This window comes from Ranitomeya imitator, chromosome 5 (assembly GCF_032444005.1).
Source record: "Ranitomeya imitator isolate aRanImi1 chromosome 5, aRanImi1.pri, whole genome shotgun sequence".
NCBI classification, from domain to species: domain Eukaryota; kingdom Metazoa; phylum Chordata; class Amphibia; order Anura; family Dendrobatidae; genus Ranitomeya; species Ranitomeya imitator.
In genome coordinates, this window is record NC_091286.1 from 112,036,129 (window position 1) to 112,062,111 (window position 25,983).

The window sequence follows — 25,983 nt, forward strand, 5'->3', positions numbered from 1 at the left end:
CAAAGTAATTCTCACCTTTCTGCTGATGATCCATTAACGCTCATGTCCCATGACGATCCGGATGGTTTGGTGAGAGGTCACATCAAGAGGCGCTTGCTGTCACCAGGTGTCGATTGTCCCAGGTGAGCACCAGGCTACTTAACTGAGCTGTTAGTTTCACACCTCTGCTAGATGTAATTCAGCTGGTGTTGTTTTTCTCTCTCTGTGCTTTGCTTTCTGTTTGTAGAGCTTTTATTGCCTGACTTTGGACCTCGCTCTGACTATCCACCTCACTTGCCACCGTACCATGGCAAGTGGGAAGAGCTGAGGCTAAGTGCTAGAATTGGCACATCTAATGGATGCGCCGCTTCTGGGGCGGTTGAGGGCTGATGTTCTGAGTCTGGGAGGGGGCTAATATCCATGGACCTGTCCTGGCCTATTAATATCAGCCCGCAGCTGTTTAGCCTTTGTTTGGTAGTAAATATATGGGGAAACCGAGTAATTTTTTGTGAGGGCCATCCTTATAACAATCAGTAAAGTCGAAGCAAACAGCTGTGAGCTATTATTAATACACTGGAAACCTTTATGGCTATTAGCCCCTTCCCAGATAAACACCAGCCCCCAGCTGTCAGCTTTCCCTAAGATGGTTAGTAAAATTACCGGGGACCCCACACCGTTTTTTTTAATTTAATACGTGTGGTACCCAGCAGGTGCTGACTACAAGTCTCATCAGCGTGATCGCAGGGAGACCAGACAACAATAATGAGAGCTCCCTTCAGCAACTCGAGCAGTTAGGCTACGTTCACACTAGCGTTTCCCGTTTTGCGTCGTGTTTGCGTCGGGCGACGCAGCGGCGACGCATGCGTCATGCGCCCCTATACTTAACATAGGGGACGCATGCGTCTTTTTGTGCTGCGTTGTGCGACGCATGCGTCTTTTTTGCCGCAAGCGTCGGACCAAGAAAACGCAACAAGTTGCATTTTTCTTGCGTCCAAATTTCGGCAAAAAACGACGCATGCGTCGCAAAACGCGTTTTTGCGTGCGTTTTGCCGCGTTTTTGCGTGCGTTGTGCGTTGCGTCGCCGACGCAGCGGCGCACAACGCTAGTGTGAACGTAGCCTTAGGCTACGTTCACATTGGCGTTCCGCCAATGTGCGTCGCTGTTGCGCCGGCGACGCAGCGGCGACGCGCCCCTATGTTTAACATAGGGGACGCGTGCGTCGTTTTGGTGGCGTTTTTCGCCACGTGCGTCGTTTCCGACGCTAGCGTCGGACGCAAGGAAACGCTACATGTAGCATTTTCTGTGCGTCCGATTTTCGTCGGAAAACGACGCACGCGTCGCAAAACGCGCGCGTTTTTGCGCGCGTTTTAGCGTGCGTCGCGCGTTGCGTCGCCGCCGCACGGCGGCGCAACGCTAATGTGAACGTAGCCTAAGTACTGCTTTTCCCAGGCGCAGGGTCAGTGGAAACACTAACCTGCGCAGACCTATAGATGTGAATGGCTGTACATGTGTGTCTGGTACTGTGAAAACTGTCACCACACTGCCAGAGACACTGACATGCGAAAGAGGCCATATGCTTTGCTGGGGCACTGAAGTCATACTGGGGGCTTCTCACAGAATGACAAGCCCCCTCTCAGACACGGGCACAGCCTCTCACTTTCTGCCAGACAGTACCCTACACTGTTACTTAGCAACAATTTCTTCCGGTTTCCTCGGCGCTGCCTACAGAATTAGCCCCTCCCTTTCCTCTCCGGTCACGTGACCTCTTTGGACCCCATTTTCGTTATAGTGAGCGCGGGACAAAGAGGCCTAAAATATGTCATCATCGCTCTCCGAGCAGCCCGAGAAGCTGAAGAGCAGCCCGGAGGACGGGGAGAAAGAGGCGGCAAGCGTTACCGAGGAGAAAGGAGCAGCAAGCGCTTCCGAGGAGAAAGGAGCGGAAAGCGCTACCGAGGAGAAAGCGGAGGCAAGCGCTACCGTGGAGAAAGGGGCGGCAAGTGCTGCTGAGGAGAAAGGGGCGGCAAGCGCTACCGTGGAGAAAGAAGAGGCAAGCACTACCGTGGAGAAAGGGGCGGCAAGTGCTGCTGAGGAGAAAGGGGCGGCAAGTGCTGCTGAGGAGAAAGGGGCGGCATGTCCTACCGGGGAGAGCAGTGCGCCGGCCAAAGAGGCCGAAGATAAGTCCTCATCATCCTCCAAGCAAACCGAGAGTCAGACCAAGAAGCTGAAGAGCAGCCCGGAGGACGGAGAGGAAGCAGAGGCATGTGCTGTGGAGAGCAGTGCTGTGGAGAGCAGTGCGCAGGACTCTGCAGACACCGGGGTAATGTATCCGTGTGGGGTGTGCAGCCCCGGGCTGTGTGTGACACGTGTATTGTGCTCTGTGTGCGGGACACTGCTGTATGTAACCCTGCTATATGTATCAATGTGGCAGCTGTAGGTAGAGAGGAAGGGCGCACAGGCCCGGGCGCCGGCCTCCTCTGGACCCATAGCTGGCACAGGCCCGGGCGCCGGCCTCCTCTGGACCCATAGCTGGCACAGGCCCGGGCGCCGGCCTCCTCTGGACCCATAGCTGGCACAGGCCCGGGCGCCGGCCTCCTCTGGACCCATAGCTGGCACAGGCCCGGGCGCCGGCCTCCTCTGGACCCATAGCTGGCACAGGCCCGGGCGCCGGCCTCCTCTGGACCCATAGCTGGCACAGGCCCGGGCGCCGGCCTCCTCTGGACCCATAGCTGGCACAGGCCCGGGCGCCGGCCTCCTCTGGACCCATAGCTGGCACAGGCCCGGGCGCCGGCCTCCTCTGGACCCATAGCTGGCACAGGCCCGGGCGCCGGCCTCCTCTGGACCCATAGCTGGCACAGGCCCGGGCGCCGGCCTCCTCTGGACCCATAGCTGGCACAGGCCCGGGCGCCGGCCTCCTCTGGACCCATAGCTGGCACAGGCCCGGGCGCCGGCCTCCTCTGGACCCATAGCTGGCACAGGCCCGGGCGCCGGCCTCCTCTGGACCCATAGCTGGCACAGGCCCGGGCGCCGGCCTCCTCTGGACCCATAGCTGGCACAGGCCCGGGCGCCGGCCTCCTCTGGACCCATAGCTGGCACAGGCCCGGGCGCCGGCCTCCTCTGGACCCATAGCTGGCACAGGCCCGGGCGCCGGCCTCCTCTGGACCCATAGCTGGCACAGGCCCGGGCGCCGGCCTCCTCTGGACCCATAGCTGGCACAGGCCCGGGCGCCGGCCTCCTCTGGACCCATAGCTGGCACAGGCCCGGGCGCCGGCCTCCTCTGGACCCATAGCTGGCACAGGCCCGGGCGCCGGCCTCCTCTGGACCCATAGCTGGCACAGGCCCGGGCGCCGGCCTCCTCTGGACCCATAGCTGGCACAGGCCCGGGCGCCGGCCTCCTCTGGACCCATAGCTGGCACAGGCCCGGGCGCCGGCCTCCTCTGGACCCATAGCTGGCACAGGCCCGGGCGCCGGCCTCCTCTGGACCCATAGCTGGCACAGGCCCGGGCGCCGGCCTCCTCTGGACCCATAGCTGGCACAGGCCCGGGCGCCGGCCTCCTCTGGACCCATAGCTGGCACAGGCCCGGGCGCCGGCCTCCTTTGGATCCATAGCTGGCGCCGGCCTCCTCTGTACCCATAGCTGGCACAGGCCCGGGCGCCGGCCTCCTCTGTACCCATAGCTGGCGCAGGCCCTGACGCCGGCCTCCTCTGTACTCATAGCTGGCGCAGGCCCTGACGCCGGCCTCCTCTGTACTCATAGCTGGCGCAGGCCCTGACGCCGGCCTCCTCTGTACTCATAGCTGGCGCAGGCTCGGGCGCCGGCCTCCTCTGTACTCATAGCTGGCGCATGCCCTGACGCCGGCCTCCTCTGTACTCATAGCTGGCGCATGCCCTGACGCCGGCCTCCTCTGTACTCATAGCTGGCGCAGGCCCTGACGCCGGCCTCCTCTGTACTCATAGCTGGCGCAGGCTCGGGCGCCGGCCTCCTCTGTACTCATAGCTGGTGCTTGTCGCAACTTCACTAGCTGCAATGGTTCGAGGAAAAATGTCCAGCTTGCACGATACGGCATGCGCGCATTCATTTTTTATATATGGTCGCCTACACCTGGGGTTTTCAGATGTCATTGGCACAGTTTATTTTTATGAGAACAAACTGCTTTATTCACACTACCTGAGTCCAGCTCTGAGTCTCTGCTGCTCCCCGTGTTTGTTATTGTTTGCAGCTCTAATGGCACATCGACAGCACTGCAGCCAATCATGGAACAATTGGTACCGTCTATTCAGACCAAGCTGCTGAACTCCATTGTTGGCTCCATCCCTGTTGAGGTAATGTCAGTGCTGCAGACAATAAGACACTGGGGGGGGGGGGGGAGAAATGATTTATAGTCTGTCTTAACGTCAGGTAAGTGCCAGGGCTGTGGAGTCAGTAAGCCAAGCCTCTAACTTCTAAATTTCCATGACTCCCGACTCCACAGCCCTGGTAAGTGCATCCTCAGGATGTAATTTGTCATGTGCAGCCCATCATTATTTACCAAAGACTAGGGTAGAAAGTGTATGCCGTATGTGAAAAATTAAGTACAAAAAAGAGAATGTCCAGCTTCACCGAATCCGTAAAAAAGTTTTCTTTATTAACACTGACTAGGCTACTGGCTAACAGATGTAAATCATTCAGCTGAGGTGAGGAAAACAAAAGATTGCCTTGTGCAGGCGTGTACTACGGAGGACACAGCATGAACGTCAACCCAATATTGCGGCCAGCATGCAGCCAGCGGGTAAGGAAAGGGTGAATCAAACACCGAAAACCCCGCCCATATGGCCGCAAACCTGTCCCACCAAATTCATGTGACAGGTTCCCTTTAATCTCCGAGCACTCTGAGGACACCCGGGCGTGCTCGAGAAATCTCGAGTAACGAGTATATTCGCTCATCACTAAGGCTAGGTTCACATTGCGTTAACGGGCTGCTGTTAACGCAAGTGCCGATATGTCGTCGCGCTAGCACAGATAGAGCTAGCAGATGCTGTATCTGTGCTAGCAGTGACGGATTCGGAAACACTGCAGCCCACGTGCCAGGGTCCGTCACTCAATGATGGCACATCGCTAGCAAACGCCCGTTATGCTGCGGTGTAACATAGTCCATCTAATGGGACGCCAAAAACCTAATGTGAACCTGGCCTAATTATTAACCTTTATGCAGCATTATATGGGGCAAATATTTCTATGGAGCATCTTATGGGGCCATAATCAACCTTTATGCAACATTTTTTATGGGGCAAATGTTTCTATGGAGCATCTTATGGGGCCATAATCAACCTTTGTGTAACATATGGAGAATATTTTTGTATGGAGCATCTTATGGGGCCCATCATGAACTGTATGGAGCGTTATATAAGGCATATATCTTGTATGGAGCATTTTATGGGGCTCCTGATTCAATATGGATATTCAAAAATACTTAACCTACTGATGTCTCAATTAATTTTACTTTTATTGGTATCTATTTTTATTTTTGAAATTTACCAGTAGCTGCTGCATTTTCCACCCTAGGCTTATACTCGAGTCATTAAGTTTTCCCAGTTTTTTGTGGCAAAATTAGTGGTCTCTGCTTATACTAGAGTATACACGGTAGGTTAAATTGCTAATAACTCATAAAACACCCTACAACATTTAAAGAACTGCAAACTATTAAACTACCACTCCAACTGTGTTCTAGATTCTAAGAATGAACTACAAACTACTCGCCATTGGTATAGATAAACCCCATGATCCCACCCATGGGCTGGAGTTGTAGAAAAGAAATAAGGGATCTATCACATATCTGAGTTCGCTTTAATAAAAATCAAACCATTTTTGACTAAAGAATCAGAACTGTAAATCATATTTTTAAAGTAAATTCTCAAATGGGTTGTCCGATACGTCTATATTCATGGCCTATTCTTGGGCGCAGGTAATAAACCTCAGATTGGTGGGTGTGTGCCCACCCGCCACTGCTTCTGATCAGCTGTTCCCGATGTTGAATGTGATCGGTTTTGGAACGGAACAACACAGCACAGCTGTCAACTGCATAATGTCCATAGTGAATATTGCACATCCACCCTTTTTATTTCAATAGGAGCTGCGAACAGTACCTGGCCGCAGCCACTATAGAGATGACGCGCAAGGTGGAAATTCATAGCTCCAACAGCGTCATCTGGCATTGGCAATAGCTTATCAGCGGGGCTGCCGTGTGTTACACCCACTCCAGTCTTATATTGATGACCTATCCTAAATCTAGGACAGCAATATAAAATACCAGACAACCCCTTTTAACAATCAGCAAAAACCTGCGCTAGTAGATTCATGGCATGAGTTTCCAAGGCCAAGCAGCTTTACATCGCCAAGCGTCGGGTGGAAATGAAGCTGCTGGACTCTGTTTTGTGGAGTGACAGATTACACTTCTCTGTCTGGCTTTAGCAAATGCTAGGAGAACGTTGCCTATCTGAATGCATTGTGAAAGCTGTAACGTTTAATGCAGGACTCAATTCAGTTCTATGAGGTTGTTTTTCAGTGATTGGTCAAGGAAACTTGATTTCAGTGAAAATAAATCTTAAAGCTGCAGCATACCAAGACTTTTTGGGCAATTGTATTCCAACATTGTGAGAACAGTTTGCGAAAGGCCCTTTTCTGTTTCAGGAAAATTGTGCTCCGTGCACTAATCCAGGTCCATAAAGACATGGTTAGATGAGTTGGGTGTGGAAGAACTTTAACCCCTTTACCCCCAAGGGTGGTTTGCACGTTAATGACCGGGCCAATTTTTACAATTCTGACCACTGTCCCTTTATGAGGTTATAACTCTGGAACGCTTCAATGGATCCTGGTGATTCTGACATTGTTTTCTCGTGACATATTGTACTTCATGACAATGGTAAAAATTATTTGATAGTACCTGCATTTATTTGTGAAAAAAACGGAAATTTGGCGAAAATTATGAAAATTTCGCAATTTTCCAACTTTGAATTTTTATGCAATTAAATCAGAGATATGTCACACAAAATACTTAATAAGTAACATTTCCCACATGTCTACTTTACATCAGCACAATTTTGGAACCAAAATTTTTTTTTGTTAGGGAGTTATAAGGGTTAAAAGTTGACCAGCAATTTCTCATTTCTACAACACCATTTTATTTTAGGGACCACATCTCATTTGAAGTCATTTTGAGGGGTCTATATGATAGAAAATACCCAAGTGTGACACCATTCTAAACTACACCCCTCAAGGTGCTCAAAACCATATTCAAGAAGTTTATTAACCCTTCTGGTGCTTCACAGGAATTTTTTGAATGTTTAAAAATGAACATTTAACTTTTTTTCACAAAAAATTTAATTCAGCTCCAATTTGTTTTATTTTACCAAGGGTAACAGGAGAAAATGGACCCCAAACATTGTTGTACAATTTGTCCTGAGTATGCCAATACCCCACATGTGGGGGTAAACCACTGTTTGGGCGCATGGCAGAGCTCGGAAGCGAAGGAGTGCCATTTGACTTTTCAATGCAAAATTGACTGGAATTGAGATGGGACGCCATGTTTCGTTTGGAGAGCCCCTGATGTGGCTAAACATTGAAACCCCCCACAAGTGACACCATTTTGGAAAGTAGACCCCCTAAGGAACTTATCTAGAGGTGTGGTGAGCACTTTGACCCACCAAGTGCTTCACAGAAGTTTATAATGTAGAACCGTAAAAATAAAAAAATCACATTTTTTCACACAAATTATCTTTTCGCCCCCAATTTTTTATTTTCCCAAGGGTAAGAGAAGAAATTGGACACCAAAATTTGTTGCCCAATTTGTCCTGAGTGCGCTGATACCCCATATGTGGGGGGGAACCACTGTTTGGGCGCATGGCAGGGCTCGGAAAGGAAGGAGCTCCATTTGGAATGAGGACTTAGATGGAATGGTCTGCAGGTGTCACATTGCATTTGCAGAGCCCCTAATGTACCTAAACAGTAGAAACCTCCCACAAGTGACACCATTTTGGAAACTAGACCCCCTAAGGCAGAGGTCCCCAACTCCAGTCCTCAAGGCCCACCAACATGTCATGTTTTCAGGATTTCCTTAGTCTTGGCCAGGTAATAATTGCATCACCTGTGCAATGCAAAGGAAATCCTGAAAACATGACCTGTTGGTGGGCCTTGAGGACTGGAGTTGGGGACCTCTGCCCTAAGGAACTCATCTAGATGTGTTGTGATGGCTTTGAACCCCCAAGTGTTTCACTACAGTTTGTAACGCAGAGCCGTGAAAATTAAAAAAAAAAAAAATCTTTCCCCCCAAAACTATTTTTTAGCCCCCAGTTTTGTATTTTCCCGAGGGTAAGAGGAGAAATTCGACCCCAAAAGTTGTTGTCCAATTTGTCCTGAGTACGCTGATACCCCGTATGTTGGGGGAAACCACCGTTTGAGCGCATGGCAGAGCTCGGAAGGGAAGGAGCGCCATTTGGAATGCAGACTTAGATGGAATGGTCTGCAGACGTCACATTGCGTTTGCAGAACCCCTAATGTACCTAAACAGTAGAAACCCCCCACAAGTGACCCCATATTGGAAACTAGACCCCCCAGGGAACTAATCTAGATGTGTTGTGAGAACTTTGAACCCCCAAGTGTTTCACTACAGTTTATAACGCAGAGCCGTGAAAATAAAAAATCTTTTTTTTTCCCACAAAAAATATGTTTTAGCCCCGAGTTTTGTATTTTCTCAAGGGTAACAGGAGAAATTGGACCCCAAAAGTTGTTGTCCTATTTGTCCTGAGTACGCTGATACCCCATATGTTGGGGTAAACCCCTGTTTGGGCACACGGGAGAGCTCGGAAGGGAAGAAGCACTGTTTTACTTTTTCAACGCAGAATTGGCTGGAATTGAGATCGGACGCCATGTCGCGTTTGGAGAGCCCCTGATGTGCCTAAACAGTGGAAACCCCCCAATTATAACTGAAACCCTAATCCAAACACATCCCTAACCCTAATCCCAACAGTAACCCTAACCACACCTCTAACCCTGACACACCCCTAACCCTAATCCCAACCCTATTCCCAACCGTAAATGTACCGTATATACTCGAGTATAAGCCGACCCGAGTATAAGCCGACCCCCCTAATTTTGCCACAAAAAACTGGGAAAACTTATTGACTCGAGTATAAGCCTAGGGTGGAAATGCAGCAACTACCGGTGAATTTCAAAAATAAAAATAGATCATTATTTCCCCATAGCTGTGCCATATAGTGCTCTACACCATTCATATTTCCCCATAGCTGTGCCCCATATAGTGCTCTGCACCGTTCACTGTGCCCCCTAGCTGTGCCATATACAGTGCTCTGCACCGTTCACTGTGCCCCATAGCTGTGCCATATACAGTGCTCTACACCGTTCACTGTGCCCCATAGCTGTGCCATATACGGTGCTCTGCACCGTTCATTGTGCCCCCTAGCTGTGCCATATACGGTGCTCTGCACCGTTCACTGTGCCCCCTAGCTGTGCCTTATACGGTGCTCCGCACCGTTCATTGTGCCCCCTAGCTGTGCCTTATACGGTGCTCTGCACCGTTCACTGTGCCCCCTAGCTGTGCCATATAGTGCTCTGCACCGTTCATTGTGCCCCCTAGCTGTGCCTTATACGGTGCTCTGCACCGTTCATTGTGCCCCCTAGCTGTGCCTTATACGGTGCTCTGCACCGTTCATTGTGCCCCCTAGCTGTGCCTTATACGGTGCTCTGCACCGTTCACTGTGCCCCCGAGCTGTGCCTTATACGGTGCTCTGCACCGTTCACTGTGCCCCCTAGCTGTGCCTTATACGGTGCTCTGCACCGTTCACTGTGCCCCCTAGCTGTGCCTTATACGGTGCTCTGCACCGTTCACTGTGCCCCCTAGCTGTGCCTTATACGGTGCTCTGCACCGTTCACTGTGCCCCCTAGCTGTGCCTTATACGGTGCTCTGCACCGTTCATTGTGCCCCCTAGCTGTGCCTTATACGGTGCTCTGCACCGTTCATTGTGCCCCCTAGCTGTGCCTTATACGGTGCTCTGCACCGTTCACTGTGCCCCATAGATGCTCCACATTAATCTGTGCTGCCGCTGCTACTGCTGCAATAAAAAATAAAAACCACATACTCACCTCCCTTGATTGCAGCTCCCGGCGTCTCGTTCCGGCGCCTCCATCTTCCCGGCGTCTCTGCTCTGACTGATCAGGCAGAGGGCGCCGCGCACACTATATGCGTCATCGCGCCCTCTGCCTGATCAGTCAGAGCGCAGACGCCGGGAAGATGGAGGCGCCGGCCGGGAAGATGGATCGGCGCCCGGCGGCTGGAACGAGGACAGGTGAATATAACATACTCACCTAGTCCTGGCGATCCTCGCGCTGTCCCCTCCTGTCTTCGGCGCTGCAGCTTCTTTCTCTATCAGCGGTCACCGGCACCGCTGATTAGAGAAATGAATAAGCGGCTCCACCCCTATGGGAGGTGGAGCCGCTTATTCATTTCTGTAATGAGCGGTCCCACGTGACCGCTGAAGAGAGGAAGAAGCTGCAGCGCCGAAGCCCGTGGGACGGCAGGGACAGCGCGAGGATCGCTGGGACTAGGTAAGTATACCCCAGCGCCCTCAGCCCCTCACCTGCCGACCCCACCGCTACCGTGACTCGAGTATAAGCCGAGGGGGGCACTTTCAGCCCTAAAATTTGGGCTGAAAATCTCGGCTTATACTCGAGTATATACGGTAATCTAAACCCTAACTGTAACTTTAGCCCCAACCCAAACTGTAGCCCTAGCCCTAGCCCTAGCCCTAGCCCTAGCCCTAGCCCTAGCCCTAGCCCTAGCCCTAGCCCTAACCCTAGCCCTAGCCCTAACTCTAACCCTAGCCCTAATGGGAAAATGGAAATAAATACATTTTTTTAATTTTTCCCTAACTAAGGGGGTGATGAAGGGGGGTTTGATTTACTTTTATAGCGGATTTTTATGATTGGCAGCCGTCACACACTGAAAGACGCTTTTTATTGCAAAAAATATTTTTTGCGTTACCACATTTTGAGAGCTATAATTTTTCCATATTTGAGTCCACAGAGGCATGTGAGGTCTTGTTTTTTGCGGGACGAGTTGACGTTTTTATTGGTATCATTTTCGGGCACGTGACATTTTTTGATCGCTTTTTATTCCGATTTTTGTGAGGCAGAATGACCAAAAACCAGCTATTCATGAATTTCTTTTGGGGGAGGCGTTTATACCGTTCCGCGTTTGGTAAAATTGATAAAGCAGTTTTATTCTTCGGGTCAGTACGATTACAGCGACACCTCATTTATATCATTTTTTTATGTTTTGGCGCTTTTATACGATAAAAACTATTTTATAGAAAAAATAATTATTTTGGCATTGCTTTATTCTCAGGACTATAACTTTTTTATTTTTTTGCTGATGATGCTGTGTGGCGGCTCTTTTTTTGCGGGACAAGATGACGTTTTCAGCGGTACCATGGTTATTTATGTCTGTCTTTTTGATCGCGTGTTATTCCACTTTTTGTTCGGCGGTATGATAATTAAGCGTTGTTTTTTGCCTCGTTTTTTTTTTTTTTTTTTCTTACGGTGTTTACTGAAGGGGTTAACTAGTGGGCCAGTTTTATAGGTCGGGCCGTTACGGACGCGGCGATACTAAATATGTGTACTTTTATTGTTTTTTTTTTTTTTTTTATTTAGATAAAGAAATGTCTTTATGGGAATAATATTTTTATTTTTTTTTCATTATTTTGGAATATTTTTTTTTACACATTTGAAATTTTTTTTTTTTTACTTTGTCCCAGGGGGGGACATCACAGATCAGTGATCTGACAGTTTGCACAGCACTCTGTCAGATCACCGATCTGATAGGAGTGCAGGCTGCTTCACAGTGCCTGCTCTGAGCAGGCTCTGTGAAGCCACCTCCCTCCCTGCAGGACCCGGATCCGCGGCCATCTTGGATCCGGGGCTGGAGGGAGCAGGGAGGGAGGTGAGACCCTCGCAGCAACGCGATCACATCGCGTTGCTGCGGGGGGTCAGGGAAGCCCGCAGGGAGCCCCCTCCCTGCGGGAAGCTTCCCTGTACCGTCGGCACATCGCGATCATCTTTGATCGCGGTGTGCCGGGGGTTAATGTGCCGGGGGCGGTCCGTGACCGCTCCTGGCATATAGTGCCGGATGTCAGCTGCGATAGGCAGCTGACACCCGGCCGCGATCGGCGGCGCTCCCCCCCGTGAGCGCCGCCGATCGCGCTGGACGTACTATCCCGTCCATGGTCATAGGGGCCCACCCCACATGGACGGGATAGTACGTCCGATGTCAGAAAGGGCTTAATATCTGTACAGAGCCCTGGCCTCAACCCCATCTTAGGCTATGTGCTCATGATCCGGAACTGGCAGCACTTTGGACACAGCGCATGTTTTCTGCGTCCAAAGAAAAACGTGCTAGAATTACGCACACACCGGTGACCCGCATCATGTGATTGCGGGTCACTGGTGTGTCGGCATGACAACCCGAGGTCTCCTGGAGACCTCTATGGTTGTCATTGCCCGATTGCTGTGAGCGCCTCCCAGTAGTCGTCACTCATAGTAAGTCAGCAATTCTACATAGATGCGATCTGACCATCGTCTCTATGTAGCAGAGCCGATCGAGTTGTGCCAGCTTCTAGCCTCCTATGGAGACTATTGAGGCATGGCAAAAGTAAAAAAAAAAGTCTTAGAAAATAAAATAAATGAAATCACCCCCCTTTCGCCCCATTCAAAATAAAACAATAAAATTAAAATCAAACATACACATATTTGGTATCAATAAAAAAAGGATTAACCTGATCGCTAAACGGTGTAGCAAGAAAAAAAAACGCCAGAATTGTTTTTTGGTCGCCGTTACACTGCATTAAAATGCAATAACGGGCAATCAAAAGATTTTATCTGCACCAAAATGGTATAATTAAAAATGACAGCTCAACGCTCAAATAATAAGCCCTGCCCCAACCTCAGATCACGAAAAATGGAGATGCTACGGGTATTTTTTTTGTTTTTTTATATGTAATAAAGCATAAGGGGAAAATATAAAACGTAAATTTTAATATTTATAGAAAACGTAAAAAACAAAAGTCACCCAAAGTGAAAATAAAAACTGGTGCATAGTCTCAACCATATAGTATGATGGCCATAGAGACTAAAGGTACCGTCACATTTAGTGACACTGCAGCGATCTAGACAACGATGCCGATCGCTGCAGCGTTGCTGTGTGGTCGCTGGAGAGCTGTCACACAGACAGCTCTCCAGCGACCAACTATGCGAAGTCCCCGGGTAACCAGGGTAAACATCGGGTTACTAAGCGCAGGGCTGCGCTTAGTAACCCGATGTTTACCCTGGTTACCAGTGAAGACATCACACACACCCGATTCAGCGATGTCTGCGGGAGATCCAGCGTCGAAATAAAGTTCTGGCCTTTCTGCTCCGACCAACGATGTCACAGCAGGATCCAGATTGCTGCTGCGTGTCAAACACAACGATATCGCTATCCAGGACGCTGCAACGTCACGGATCGCTAGCGATATCGTTGTTCAGTGTGAAGGTACCTTTATAAACCCCTACTATGAATCAAAGATTCCGCCTGCAGGAGTACTTGCGAAATCAATACAAGTTAAGGTATGATGTATAAGAAAGCTGTGGAAGGAATACTCTTATGATCAACAGCATCAATTTCCATACACTTGGTTGCATGTAAAAACAATTATTAGCAAGTAAGGCCATGTTCACACCATCCTTTTTTTTAATGCGGAACCGCCGCGATTTTCCCGCTGCGGGTCCGCAGCTGTTTTCCATGCAGGGTACATTACAATGTACCGTATGGAAAACAGGAACTGCTGTGCCCACATTGCGGAAAATCGCGAAAAAAGCCGCGCTGAATAGCCGCGGTAAAAAAGAAGTACCATGTCACTTCTTTTTGCGGAGCTGCAGCGGTTCTGCACCCATAGACCTCCATTGTGAGGTCAAACCCGCAGTAAAACCCGCAGATGAAAAAAAAATATCTGCGGGTTTTCTGCGGTTTGTGGTGCAGAACCGCTGCCCCCCCATGCTCCGATGCCACCCCCCCTGTGCTCCGATGCCCCCCCCTCCCGTGCCCTCATCTCCCCCCCCCTTATACTTACCCGGCCTCCCGGTGTCCGTCCGTCCGTCTTCTCCCTGGGCGCCGCCATCTTGCAAAATGGCGGGCGCATGCGCAGTGCGCCCGCCGAATCTGGCGGCAGATTCGTTCCAAAGTGCATTTTGATCACTGAGATAGGTTATATCTCAGTGGACAATAAAAAAATAAAGAATTTTTTTTTTTTTTTCCCCACTAAGGTTAGAATAGGGGTAGTGGTAGGGTTAGGGTATTTTCAGCCATTTTAACCCTAAAAAACTTCCTAGAAAACACACAGACTCTGCATAGAAAACTGCATAAAAAAAGCACTAAAAAACGCATCAAAAAACGCACCAAAAAAAGGACCTGCGTTTTCTGCCAAGAGCTGCGGTTTAGTGCAGAAAAAACAGCAGGGAAATCAGGAACGTGTGAACATAGCCTAAGGGTATGTTCACACGTTCAGGATTTCCATCCTTTTTTTTTCCAGGACTGTTTTTTTAAAAAACTGCAGCTCTTGGCAGAAAACGCAGGTCCTTTTTTGTCCTTTTTTGATGCGTTTTTTGATGCGTTTTTTGATCCTTTTTTTTTATGCAGTTTTCTAACCCTACCCCTAACCCTACCCCTAACCCTACCCCTAACCCTACCCCTGACCCTACCCCTGACCCTACCCCTAACCCTAACCCTGACCCTACCCCTACCCCTATTCTAACCTTAGTGAAAAAAAAAAAAATTCTTAATTTTTTTATTGTCCCTACCAATGGGGGTGACAAAGTGGGGGGGGTCATTTACTATTTTTTTATTTTGATCACTGAGATAGGTTATATCTCAGTGATCAAAATGCACTTTGGAGCGAATCTGCCGGCCGGCAGATTCGGCGGGCGCACTGCGCATGCGCCCGCCATTTTGCAAGATGGCGGCGCCCAGGGAGAAGACGGCCGGACGGACACCGGGACGCCGGGTAAGTATAAGGGGGGGAGATTAGGGCACTCGGGGGGGCATCGGAGCACGGGGGCGGGATCGGAGCACGGGGGGGCAGCCACACTCCGCCCACGCACTTCCACCCGCTCCCCCGCACTTCCTGCTGCAGCGGTTCTGCACATCAAATCGCAGTAAAACCCGCAGATATATTTTTGATCTGCGGGTTTTACTGCGGTTTTGACCTCACAATGGAGGTCTATAGGTGCAGAACCGCTGCGGTTCAGGAAAAAGAAGTGACATGCTCCTTCTTTTTTGCCGCAGCTATTCTGCGCGGCTTTTTAAACGAAATTCCGGATCATGTGCACAGCAGTGACTGTTTTCCATAGGGTTACATTGTTATGTACCCTGCATGGAAAACAGCTGCGGAACCGCAGTGGCAAAACCGCTGCGGTTCCGCAGTAAAAAACGCACTGTGTGAACATGGCCTAACAGTTATAGCCACAATGTAAACAGTGCTACTGGTAATTATTAAATAATGGAAAAGGAACAATCTCACCAATTCCAAGGTATAGGTATCCCTATTGGGCTACTGGTAAGCTATCCCCAAAGCTGCCCTTACAAGGGCAGTCCACATCTACCCCTGCACACACATGCCCCGCACTCTCCCTGTTCAATCGTCCCGATGTTTCTTCCAAGCTAAATCATCAGGGGACTTGCTTGTATGAGGAGATAAAGTGCCTATGTGCTAGAAAAGGAGGGACAAAGAGTCCTGCCACCCTCTATGCTGACTTGCAGAGGACGATTGAACAGGGAGAGTGCAGGGCATGTGTGTGCAGGGGTAGATGTGGACTGCCCTTGTAAGGGCAGGAGCTTTGGGGATAGCTTACCGGTAGCCCAATAGGGATTGACATAGGGATTGTCATCTCTTTTCTTCATTTTCCGGATCATCCCCTGACCAGAGAATATCCGGTGCTCTTATGCCTATACCTTGGAATTGGTGAGACTGTTCCTTTTCCATTATTTAACCACTTAGTGACGGAGCCAAATTTTTGAAATCTGACCAGTGTCACTTTATGTGGTAATAACTCTGCAACGCTTCAACAATCATCTTGATTGATTTTGACTTATTTAATGATTCTTTCCTATGACTAAGAGCGCCTGTGTGCCCCACAAACTCATCAAGTTTTTAACATGTGGTTGGATTCCAAGTTATCTTTTTGAAATAAAGTTTGATTTAATTTTTTTAAATGTACATTACTGGATGGATAGTGCAAAATTTCTCTGGTTCTTTTACAATTGGTTGTGCTTCACCAGCAGGACCGGTGCCACCACACAGACTGCAACCACGATATGTGGGCTATAATGCGTGGTGAGCTCGATTTACTTGGTTTCCCAGAACTTTAGTATCTTTCTATTTGTCAGACCTATCTAGGTAGCATTTGCGCAGTAACTGAAAGTACAAGTAGCCACTTGATACCTAGGAAAAATAAGTGTTGCTGTAATTTAACATTTCATGTTGTCTACAGGACACAGAGGAAAACTATCACAAAATGGCAATCTCTCCAGTAGTTCATGTTCGAGGCCTCGCGGAGTCCGTGTTGGAAGCCGACCTGGTGAAGGCTATCGCTAAATTTGGCACAATATGGTAGGTGAGCTTACATGCATTTTATTAGTGATAAGTAAGTGTGCTCGCAACTGCTCCATACTCGATCAAGTATCTGGGTGCTCGTTTCATGTTCATGTTCGAGTCCCCACCACGCATGTTTTGTGACTGCCAGACGGCCAATAAACATGTGGGGATTGCCTAGCATACACGCTAAGGCTATGTGCACACGTAGGAAATGTGGTGCAGAATTTTCTGCACTAAATCTGCATCTCCTGGCAGAATCCGCAGGTGCGTTTTTTTGTGAGTTTTTCAAACGTTTTTTATTCGTTTTTTGTGCAGATTTTACCACTGTGGATTTCTATTATGGAGGGGTGCAGAAACGCTGCAGAACTACACAAAAGAAGTGACATGCACTTCTTTGAAATCTGCAGCGTTTCTGCGCAGATTTTTCTGCACCATGTGCACAGCTTTTTTTTTTTTTCACATTGATTTACATTGTACTGTAAATCACAGTGCAGTTCTGCAGCGTTTCTGCTGCAGAAAAATCTGCTGCAGTTCTGCACTAAATCTGCATTAAATCTGCATCGTGTGCACATACCCTAATGCTGTAGCCATGTTGGCTACTGGCATTACTGTGATTGTCTAGCTGCAATGGGTCTTCTGTAAGACCCGGTGACACGATGCTTGGCACCACACTGTCCTCTGGAAGCGGTTCAGGGACAGTTGATCTAGGAGAGAGCTTAGATTAGAGCAGGCATACTGGTAGTGTTTAATTGCTATTGCACTTGTATACCGCTGCTGCACAGTTAAAACAAAAGTCCTTTTCAGTGCTACATATTGTTTTCACTCTTGTAAAACCGCTATTGCCTGCATTACGGGTAGCTTTGGATTGGAGGCATATAGACACTGTTTATTGCCTTACAGTCCTTCTATGAATATACTGCTACTACAACCTAAAAACTTAATTTCTCCATCGCCACATTGGGGGACACAGGACCGTGGGTGTATGCTGCTGCCACTAGGAGGCTGACACTTAAGTAAATTCAAACAAGGTTAGCTCCTTCCCTGCAGTATACACCGCCAACTGGCTCCGGATAATACCAGTTCTTGCTTAGTGTCCTTAGGAGGCACACTGCGTCTGAATTTTTCCAGACGTTTCATTTTTTAACTTTTATTCTTATCTTTGCGCAAGAGGACGAAGGGGGCGACAGACCCTTTTAAGGGGGCCGATCTCCCCCGAAACACCAACAGGCGAGCACGGTGAGTTTACTCCCCGTATCCTTTCCTGCGACGTGAAATGTTTGGCCGTGACCTAGCCCTGTGAAATCCTAGGGGAGCGAACCCTTAGGATACACAGAGGCACTTTCACTGAGCACAGTCTGGCCGCCTCCCCTCTACACCACCACTGTGGAACAGCGATGCTGCATGGAGCTTCTCAGTCCCTCTCCACCCCCTCATCAAGAGGGCGGTGGATTGAGGTTGACTGCATCTTCCCTCGTACCTCACCTGAAGAGGACCACAAGCGGTGAGTCTGATAGGGTGGGGGGGCTCCCAAGCGCACTGCGGGCTCGGCTGCATTTCGCGGCCGGGCACCGCTAATTTAGTCCCCGGCTTCGGCCTTAGCTAGGCTGCGTTCCGCCTACTGCGCGTGTCATGCGCGAGGCCCCGCCCACCGCTTCTCGCACATTGCGAGAAGCACCTCTCAACTCTCGGCGGCCATCTTGGACGGCAGAGCAAGCTCCCGGTGTCTCTCAGGAACCCCAGAACGCCACCAAGTCAAGGAGTACGTTCCTCTCCTGCACACTGACACAGGCCCTCCTACTCCTGCACACAGTGCTCCGCTCACTAGCTGCACAGGTGCCCCACAGCCCTGCACGGAGGTTAGCTGACAACATGTCTCTGCATAAACCAAAAAAGTCTGCAAAAACAGTGTTCTTCACTTCTTGCACCTCCTGTCAGGCTGCGCTACCAAGCGGGCATACTGCTCCGCTCTGTAACGCTTGTGACCCTAAATGCGCTCAGGAGCCCCCCCCCCCCCCCCCCCCCCGCCGCAAACGAGCCCGCAGTGACCAGTCCCCCTGAGTGGGCTTTGTCACTTTCGCATTCTATGGCTTCTTTGACTAAAGCTATCGATTCCCTCCAGGATCCAACCAGGAGCAGGACCACTAATTCGCCTATTCAGGAAGCTTCCCCTACAGCTGCGGAATCTTCAGCCTGCAGGGGCCGCTCTCACTCTAGGCACAAGCGGCCATCTAGGAACTCGTCCGTAGCTCGGCCCTCTGGTGCCTCGGTGTCTGTTAGCTCCGCTTCCCGCTCTCGCTCCCCAGGCACCTCTTCCGACCAGGACTCTGATCCTGAGTCTGATGGGCCTCTAGATATGAAGTCGCCAGGTTATCAGAGCACTATAGATAGTCTCATCGAGGCCGTCAACCAGTCCCTTCAGGTTAATGAACCGGCGACCTCCAGTACGGATAATTTGGTATCTTTTAAAAGGACCAAACGTACTCACAGGGTGTTTGCCAATCACCCGGAGTTCCAGGACATAGTCCAGCGGCATAGGGAGCGTCCAGACAAACACTTTCAGGGCCAGAGAACTCAAGTGTCCAAATATCCTTTTTCACCTGATCTCCGCAAACAATGGACAGAATCCCCTCGTGTGGATCCTCCTCTCTCACGTTTGTCCTATCCGTGCCGGACGGATCTTCTATCAAAGATCCCACAGACCGCCTAGTTGACAGTCTCGTCCGTTCAGCTTTCGAGGCTTCAGGCTCTGCACCCTTTCTCTCCTTCGCTGCTACCTGGGTAGCCAAAGCCGTGACTTCTTGGGCAGACTCCCTGCACAAGGCCTTACAAAGCAGTGATCTTCCTTCTGACTTAGCGGAGCTAGCAAACCAAATTTCCCTGGCGGGCGATTACTTAGTAAACGCTTCCCTGGACGTGGCGAACTGCTCTGCACTTACGGCTTCAAACGCTATGGCGATTAGAAGAGCGCTATGCCTGAGGAATTGGCGAGTGGACTCACTCTAAAAAGTCCCTCACATCTCTGCCATACATCGTGGGCCGTCTATTTGGCGAATAGCTGGACAAACTGATTTCAGACACTACAGGGGGAAAATGTACTTCCTTTCCCCAGCAGAGGTTCAGACAACCGTTCCGACGACAGCCGCTGGCTCGTTTTTGTCCCTTTTGTGGATCTTACGCATGGCATTCCTCAGCCAATTCCCCTGGCTCGGGGCGCCGCGCCGGCCGAGACAAAGGCCCTCAGGCTCCGTACAGGCCCAACCATTCCTGGAGGGGGCCGCTCCACACAGTCTAGGTCCAGGGGATCCAGACCCCAACCGTCTTCCTCTAAATGACTCGCAGTCTCTTCCGGACGACACCAGCAAAGTAGGTGGACGCCTTCTCTTGTTTCGTCATGTCTGGCTCTGTCGTTCACGATGAGTGGGTCAGGGATCTGGTGTCCTCTGGTTACAAAATCGATTTTTCCATCCCCCCTCCAACCCGGTTTTTCGCTTCCCGCCCTCCCGAAGCGGGAATACGCGCTCGGGCATTTTCCAAGGCCGTTCAGTCGCTCCGACAAGACAGAGTGATTCTACCTGTCCTAGAGGACGAAAGGTTCCGCGGCTTTTATTCAAATCTGTTTATGGTCCCCAAAAAGGATGGAACGGTAAGGCCCATCCTGGACCTTAAGCTCTTGAACAGATTTGTCAAAGTCCATTTCAGGATGGAATCCCTCCGTTCCGTCATTGCCTCGATGGAACAAGGTGAATTCTTAGCATCCATCGACATCCGGGATGCGTACCTCCACATCCCAATCTTCCCACCTCATCAAAGGTTCCTTCGCTTCGCCGTCGGAGAAGAACATTTCAACTTCACGGCCTTGCCCTTTGGCCTTGCCACCGCCCCCAGAGTTTTCACAAAGGTCATGGCGGCTGTCATGGCCATTCTGCATTCTTGGGGTCTAGTCGTGCTTCCTTACCTAGACGACTTACTGGTCAAAGGCCCATCTTTCCGAGCCTGCGAGGAGTGCGTCCGCATTTCCTTGGATACTCTCTCGGTTGGGCTGGTTGATCAACCTAAAAGTCATCTCTTGTTACAGTTCAACCGATCTCCTTTCTGGGCATGACCCTGGACACCTCCCTAGGGTTGGTTCTTCTTCCTCGGGACAAGGTCCTGGCTCTTCAACCGAGGGTCTGGAAGCTTCTTCAGCCGTCCCATTGTTCCATCCGTTTCGGCATGCGGATTCTCGGGAAAATGGTGGCCGCAATGGAGGCAATTCTATTTGCGCAACTGCACCTCCGTCCCCTACAGCATGCTCTGCTGGACGCATGGGACGGGAGTCCCTTTTCCCTCAACCGACTGTATCCTCTCTCTCCTCGGGTCAAGCAGTCACTCCAATGGATGCTCCGATCCTCTCTCCTCCAAGGGAGGTCTTTCCTCCCAGTCCATTGGCTGGTAGTCACTACCGATGCCAGCCTCCTAGGCTGGGGTGCGGTTTTTCGCCATCACACTGTGCAAGGAACTTGGACTCCTCACGAGTCTCGCCTTCCCATCAATATCCTGGAGATACGTGCGATTTGGCTATCCCTAAAGCGGTTCCATCATCTCCTAGCAGGTCGCCCCATCCGTTTCCAGTTGGACAATGCCACGGCTGTGGCTTATATAAACCATTAAGGGGGAACCCGCAGCAGAGCTGCAATGCGCGAGGTAGAGCACATCCTTCGCTGGGCCGAAAACAACCTCCCGGTCATATTGGCAGTTCACATTCCAGGAGTGGAGAATTGGGCCGTGGATTTCCTCAGCCGGCAAGGTCTCACCTCAGGAGAGTGGTCTCTCCATCAGGACATATTCCAACAGATTTGCCATTGTTGGGGTACTCCGGATGTAGACTTGATGGCTTCCGGGTTTAATGCCAAGGTACCTCAATTTGTAGCCCGGTCCCGGGACCCCAGAGCAATCGGGGCGGACGCGCCAGTCCTTCCTTGGAGTCAGTTTCGCCTCCCTTACCTGTACCCCCCATCCCGCCCCTGCTTCCCAGAGTAATCAGGAAGATCAAGGCAGAGTGTGTCCCGGTGATTCTAATCGCAGGGCGTGGTATGCAGAGCTGATCCTGCTCCTCGCAGATGTGCCTTGGCGCCTACCAGATCGTCCAGATCTACTTTCTCAGGGCCCGATTTACCACCAGAACTCAGGGGCCCTGTGTTTGACGGCATGGCTGTTGAATCCTGAATTCTGACTCAAGCGGGTTTCTCCCGGGAGGTAGTTTCCACCTTGATCAACTCCCGAAAGCTGGTGTCATCGCGCATCTACCATCGGATCTGGAAGATCTTCTTCGATTGGTGCAGAAGCAGAGGTCGCCCTCTGATGGTTTTCAACATCCCTACCATCCTGGATTTCCTCCAATCCCGCCTGGGCTTGGGGCTTGTCTTGGCCTTGTCAGTCCTTTTTCAACGGAAAATCGCTTCCAAGCCTCAGGTCAGAACTTTTTTTTTCAGGGAGTCTCTCACGTGGTGCCTCCCTACAAGAGCGCCTCTAGAGGCTTGGGACCTTAATCTTGTCCTAGGTGTACTGCAGGAATCTCCCTTTGAGCCGTTGCGTGACATCCCTCTATCTCTTCTTTCATGGAAAGTGACCTTCCTCGTCGCTATTACCTCGATCAGACGAGTCCCGGAGTTGGCTGCGCTTTCCTGTCGGAAGCCGTTCCTTACGTTCCACCGAGACAAGGTGGTCTTCAGACCGTCCCCTACTTTCCTTCGAAGGTGGTGTCTTCCTTCCACCTCAATGAAGATATCGTACTTCCGTCACTTTGCCCTACTCCCAACGCACCGCGTGGAGAAGGCTCTTCACTCCTTGGATCTTGTCAGAGCTCTCAGGAAGTATGTATCCAGGACGGCCTCCTTTCGTCAGACAGATGCTCCCGGCGGGACACCTTCTAAGTCGACAATTGCCAGATGGATTCGCTCGACCATTCAAGAGGCTTACCGCGTCAGAGGCAAGCCTATCCCTGCGGGCCTCAGGGCACACTCCACTCGGTCGGTGGGTGCTTCCTGGGCCATTTGAAATCAAGCGTCTGCAGAGCAGGTTTGCAAAGCTGCAACCTGGTCTAGCCTGCACACGTTTTCAAAGCATTACAATGTCCATACTCGGGCATTCTCAGATGCAAGCCTGGGCAGGCGTATTCTGCAGGCAGCGGTTGCGCACCTGTAGACAGCATGTGCCATAAGTTTACACTGTTGGGTTGTTATTCCCCACCCAGGGACTGCTTTTGGACATCCCACGGTCCTGTGTCCCCCAATGTGGCGATGGAGAAATAGGGATTTTTGTGTACTCACCGTAAAATCCTTTTCTCCGAGCCACTCATTGGGGGACACAGCACCCACCCTTGTTTTTGGCTTGTTGCCTATGATGAGTGTTTTAGTCTTTGACATGTTGTTACTATGGTTAAATCTTGTTAATCTCCTACTGCTTGGCTACGAACAGGTATTATCCGGAGCCAGTGGGCGGTGTTTACTGCAGAGGAGGAGCTAACCTTTTTTTTGTATTTACTTAGTGTAAGCCTCCTAGTGGCAGCAGCATACATCCACGGTCCTGTCTCCCAATGAGTGGCTCGAAGAAAGGGATTTTTGTGTACTCACCGTAAAATCCTTATTTCTCCTACGCCTTATTGGGGGACACAGGACCATGGGTGTTAGGCTGCTGTCACTAGGAGGACACTAAGTAATACAGAAAGAATTGCTCCTCACCTGCAGTATACACCCTCCTGCTGGCTCCAAGTGAACCAGTTCTTGCTTAAGGTACCTTCACACTGAACGATATCGCTAGCGATCCGTGACGTTGCAGCGTCCTGGCTAGCGATATCGTTCCGTTTGACACGCAACAGCGATCTGGATCCTGCTGTGCCATCGTTGGTCGGAGCAGAAAGTCCAGAACTTTATTTCGTCGCTGGACCTCCCGCAGACATCGCTGAATCGGCGTGTGTGATGCCGATTCAGCGGTCTTCACTGGTAAGCAGGGTAAACATCAGGTTACTAAGCGCAGGGCCGTGCTTAGTAACCCAATGTTTACCCTGGTTACCAGGGGACCGGCATCGTTGGTCGCTGGAGAGCTGTCTGTGTGACAGCTCTCCAGCGACCACACAGCGACGCTGCAGCGATCGGGATCGTTGTCTAGATCGCTGCAGCGCCGCTTAATGTGACGGTACCTTTAGTGTCTGTAGGAGGCACTTGGGTCTGCTTTCAGACCCCACCGTTTTTATTTTCATTTTTTATTTTTATTAAATTTTTTCCTTAACGGAGCGAATGGGGGCGACGGACCCTTTCTAGGTTCCGATCTCCCCCGAACCATCAACAGGCAAGTACGTGGAGCATCCCTCCCGTATCCTTTCCTGCAACGTTGGATACCAGCTCTGAGCTCACCTTACGGGCGACGGTTCCTTTGCTTTCCGATCTCCCCCCTCCATAGCAGGCGACCACATGGAGTAGCCCTCAATCTACCTCTCCTGGAGCCAGGTGCATAGCCGGACTTATGTATGGTGTCCGTGCAGCCCCCCCCCCCACTGCATCACCATTGATATAGCGGATGACGCAAGGCGGCAGAAGCTCTCCACTCCCTCCCTGACTACGGCGACTGGATTGAGCACCGGCCCACCGCACCTACTGTGAGTACACCAGCGGGGGCCGAGGCGTAGGGGGGTCCTGGTCCCTGGGATAGGGGAGGTCCGCACACATAACCAAAGCCCCTGGTCAATGCGTCATGTTGGTCCGCAAACGGCGGTGGCGACCAGAGCGGCGGGCGTCTGTGCGAGCAAACAGCGGTCGCGGCGCTGCAGGCTGCAACCGGCTGTTATAAATTTAGCCCCCGGCTTTCTCAGGTGTACAGGCCGCAAGGCTAGCACCGCCTCCTCTTTGTGGAGCTTCTTGTTCCATGAGAAGCGCCTTTACTTCCTGATCTTGGCGGCCGTATTTATCCACCTGCAAGGCTGATACCGCAGCACCAATTCCAGCGATTGGTCACAGCTTTCACAGGACCTGGCGATTTTTCTGTGGACATATTGTGGCACCTCCCCTGGGGACTCAAGACACAGGACCTTGGTAAGCTGCAGAAATATAGATTAACCCTTCCCCTGCTAGTACGCTATCCTTTCAAGGCAACACTAGTCCCAATCTAAGCCTTCCAAAAAGACTGGCAAAACCCACACTGTTTTTTGCTGCCTGTACCACTTGTAAGGTTACTTTACCCCGGGGTCACAATACTGCGTTCTTCACAGCTTGTGAACCGGTGACTACTCAGGAACCACCTATTACTGATACCGTACCCAGTGACCCTAGTCCCCCTGAGTGGGCCCTTTCCCGGTGTATGGCATCCCTGGTCAAAGCAGTAGACTCTCTCCGGGACCCTTCATCTAACCAGGCTGCTCACCTATTTATGGCTGACGCTTCCGATGGACAGAACCCTTTGTCCACTAGGGGTCGTACCTTACCAAGGAGCTCTCGCTCTTCCAGGAAAAGGACCCATGCCATTTCCCCAGACCATCACTGGGATTCGGGTTCTGGGAGTTGAATTTCTCGTTCCCCCCTCTCCTGGGGCTAGTAAAGAACCTGTTTCAGAGGACCATTCTGACACGTCTTTAGATCAGGAATTCCAGCACGATCAGGAGACACTCGACTCCCTCATTGATTCAGTGAATAAAGCCCTGAAACTAGATGAGGAACCCTTATCTAAAATGGATCATGCTGTGTCCTTTAAGAGGACCAAGCGAGCTCATAGGGTGTTTGCGAATCATCCCGAATTTACTGAAATTGACTCACATGATCCGTCCAGATAAACGTTTCACAGGGCAGAAGCTCATGGAATCCAAATATCCCTTTGCCCCTGATCTAAAGAAAGATTGGTCACAGTCGTCCCCGGTAGATCCTCCGGTATCGCGTTTAGCTACTTTGTTCCAAAGAAGGACGGTTCGGTACGGCCCATACTGGACCTAAAGCTAGTGAACAAGTTCGTCAGGGTGCAACGGTTCCAAATGGAATCTCTTCGTTCTGTCATCTCTTCAATGGAAAAAGGCGAGTTCTTGGCGTCTATAGACATCCAGGACGCGTACCTTCATATTCCGATTTTTCCATTTCACCAAAAGTTTCTTTGTTTCGCAGTTCAGGAAGTACATTTTCAAATCGTTGCTCTGCCCTTCCTCCTCGCCACTGCTCCCAGGGTATTCACCAAGGCTGCCGTGGCCATTCTCCACACCCGAGGAGTGGTGATGTTACCGTATCTAGACGATATTCTCATCAAAGGACCTTCTTCTCGCCCCTGCGAGGAGGCCGTGATCATCTCAATAGATACTTTCTCGCCTGGGTTGGAAGA

General features: G+C 50.7%; 1 protein-coding gene across 7 annotated transcripts in view; it reads left to right on the forward strand.

Annotated features, from left to right (window-relative positions):
- Positions 1-1,726: 1,726 nt before the first annotated feature.
- The window catches only part of LOC138681513 (heterogeneous nuclear ribonucleoprotein L-like), a 193,298-nt gene continuing 169,041 nt past the window's right edge, over positions 1,727-25,983 (forward strand). For 4 of the 7 annotated variants that reach the window (XM_069769080.1, XM_069769081.1, XM_069769079.1 and 1 more), the window contains exons 1-2: positions 1,736-2,296; positions 16,547-16,665. In XM_069769080.1, coding sequence (XP_069625181.1) covers positions 1,796-2,296; positions 16,547-16,665 — 620 coding nt within the window. In that variant the 5' untranslated portion in view covers positions 1,736-1,795. Of the gene's footprint in view, positions 2,297-16,546; positions 16,666-25,983 lie in introns of all 7 variants that reach the window. The other 3 variants (XM_069769076.1, XM_069769077.1, XM_069769075.1) reach the window with 2 other exon arrangements.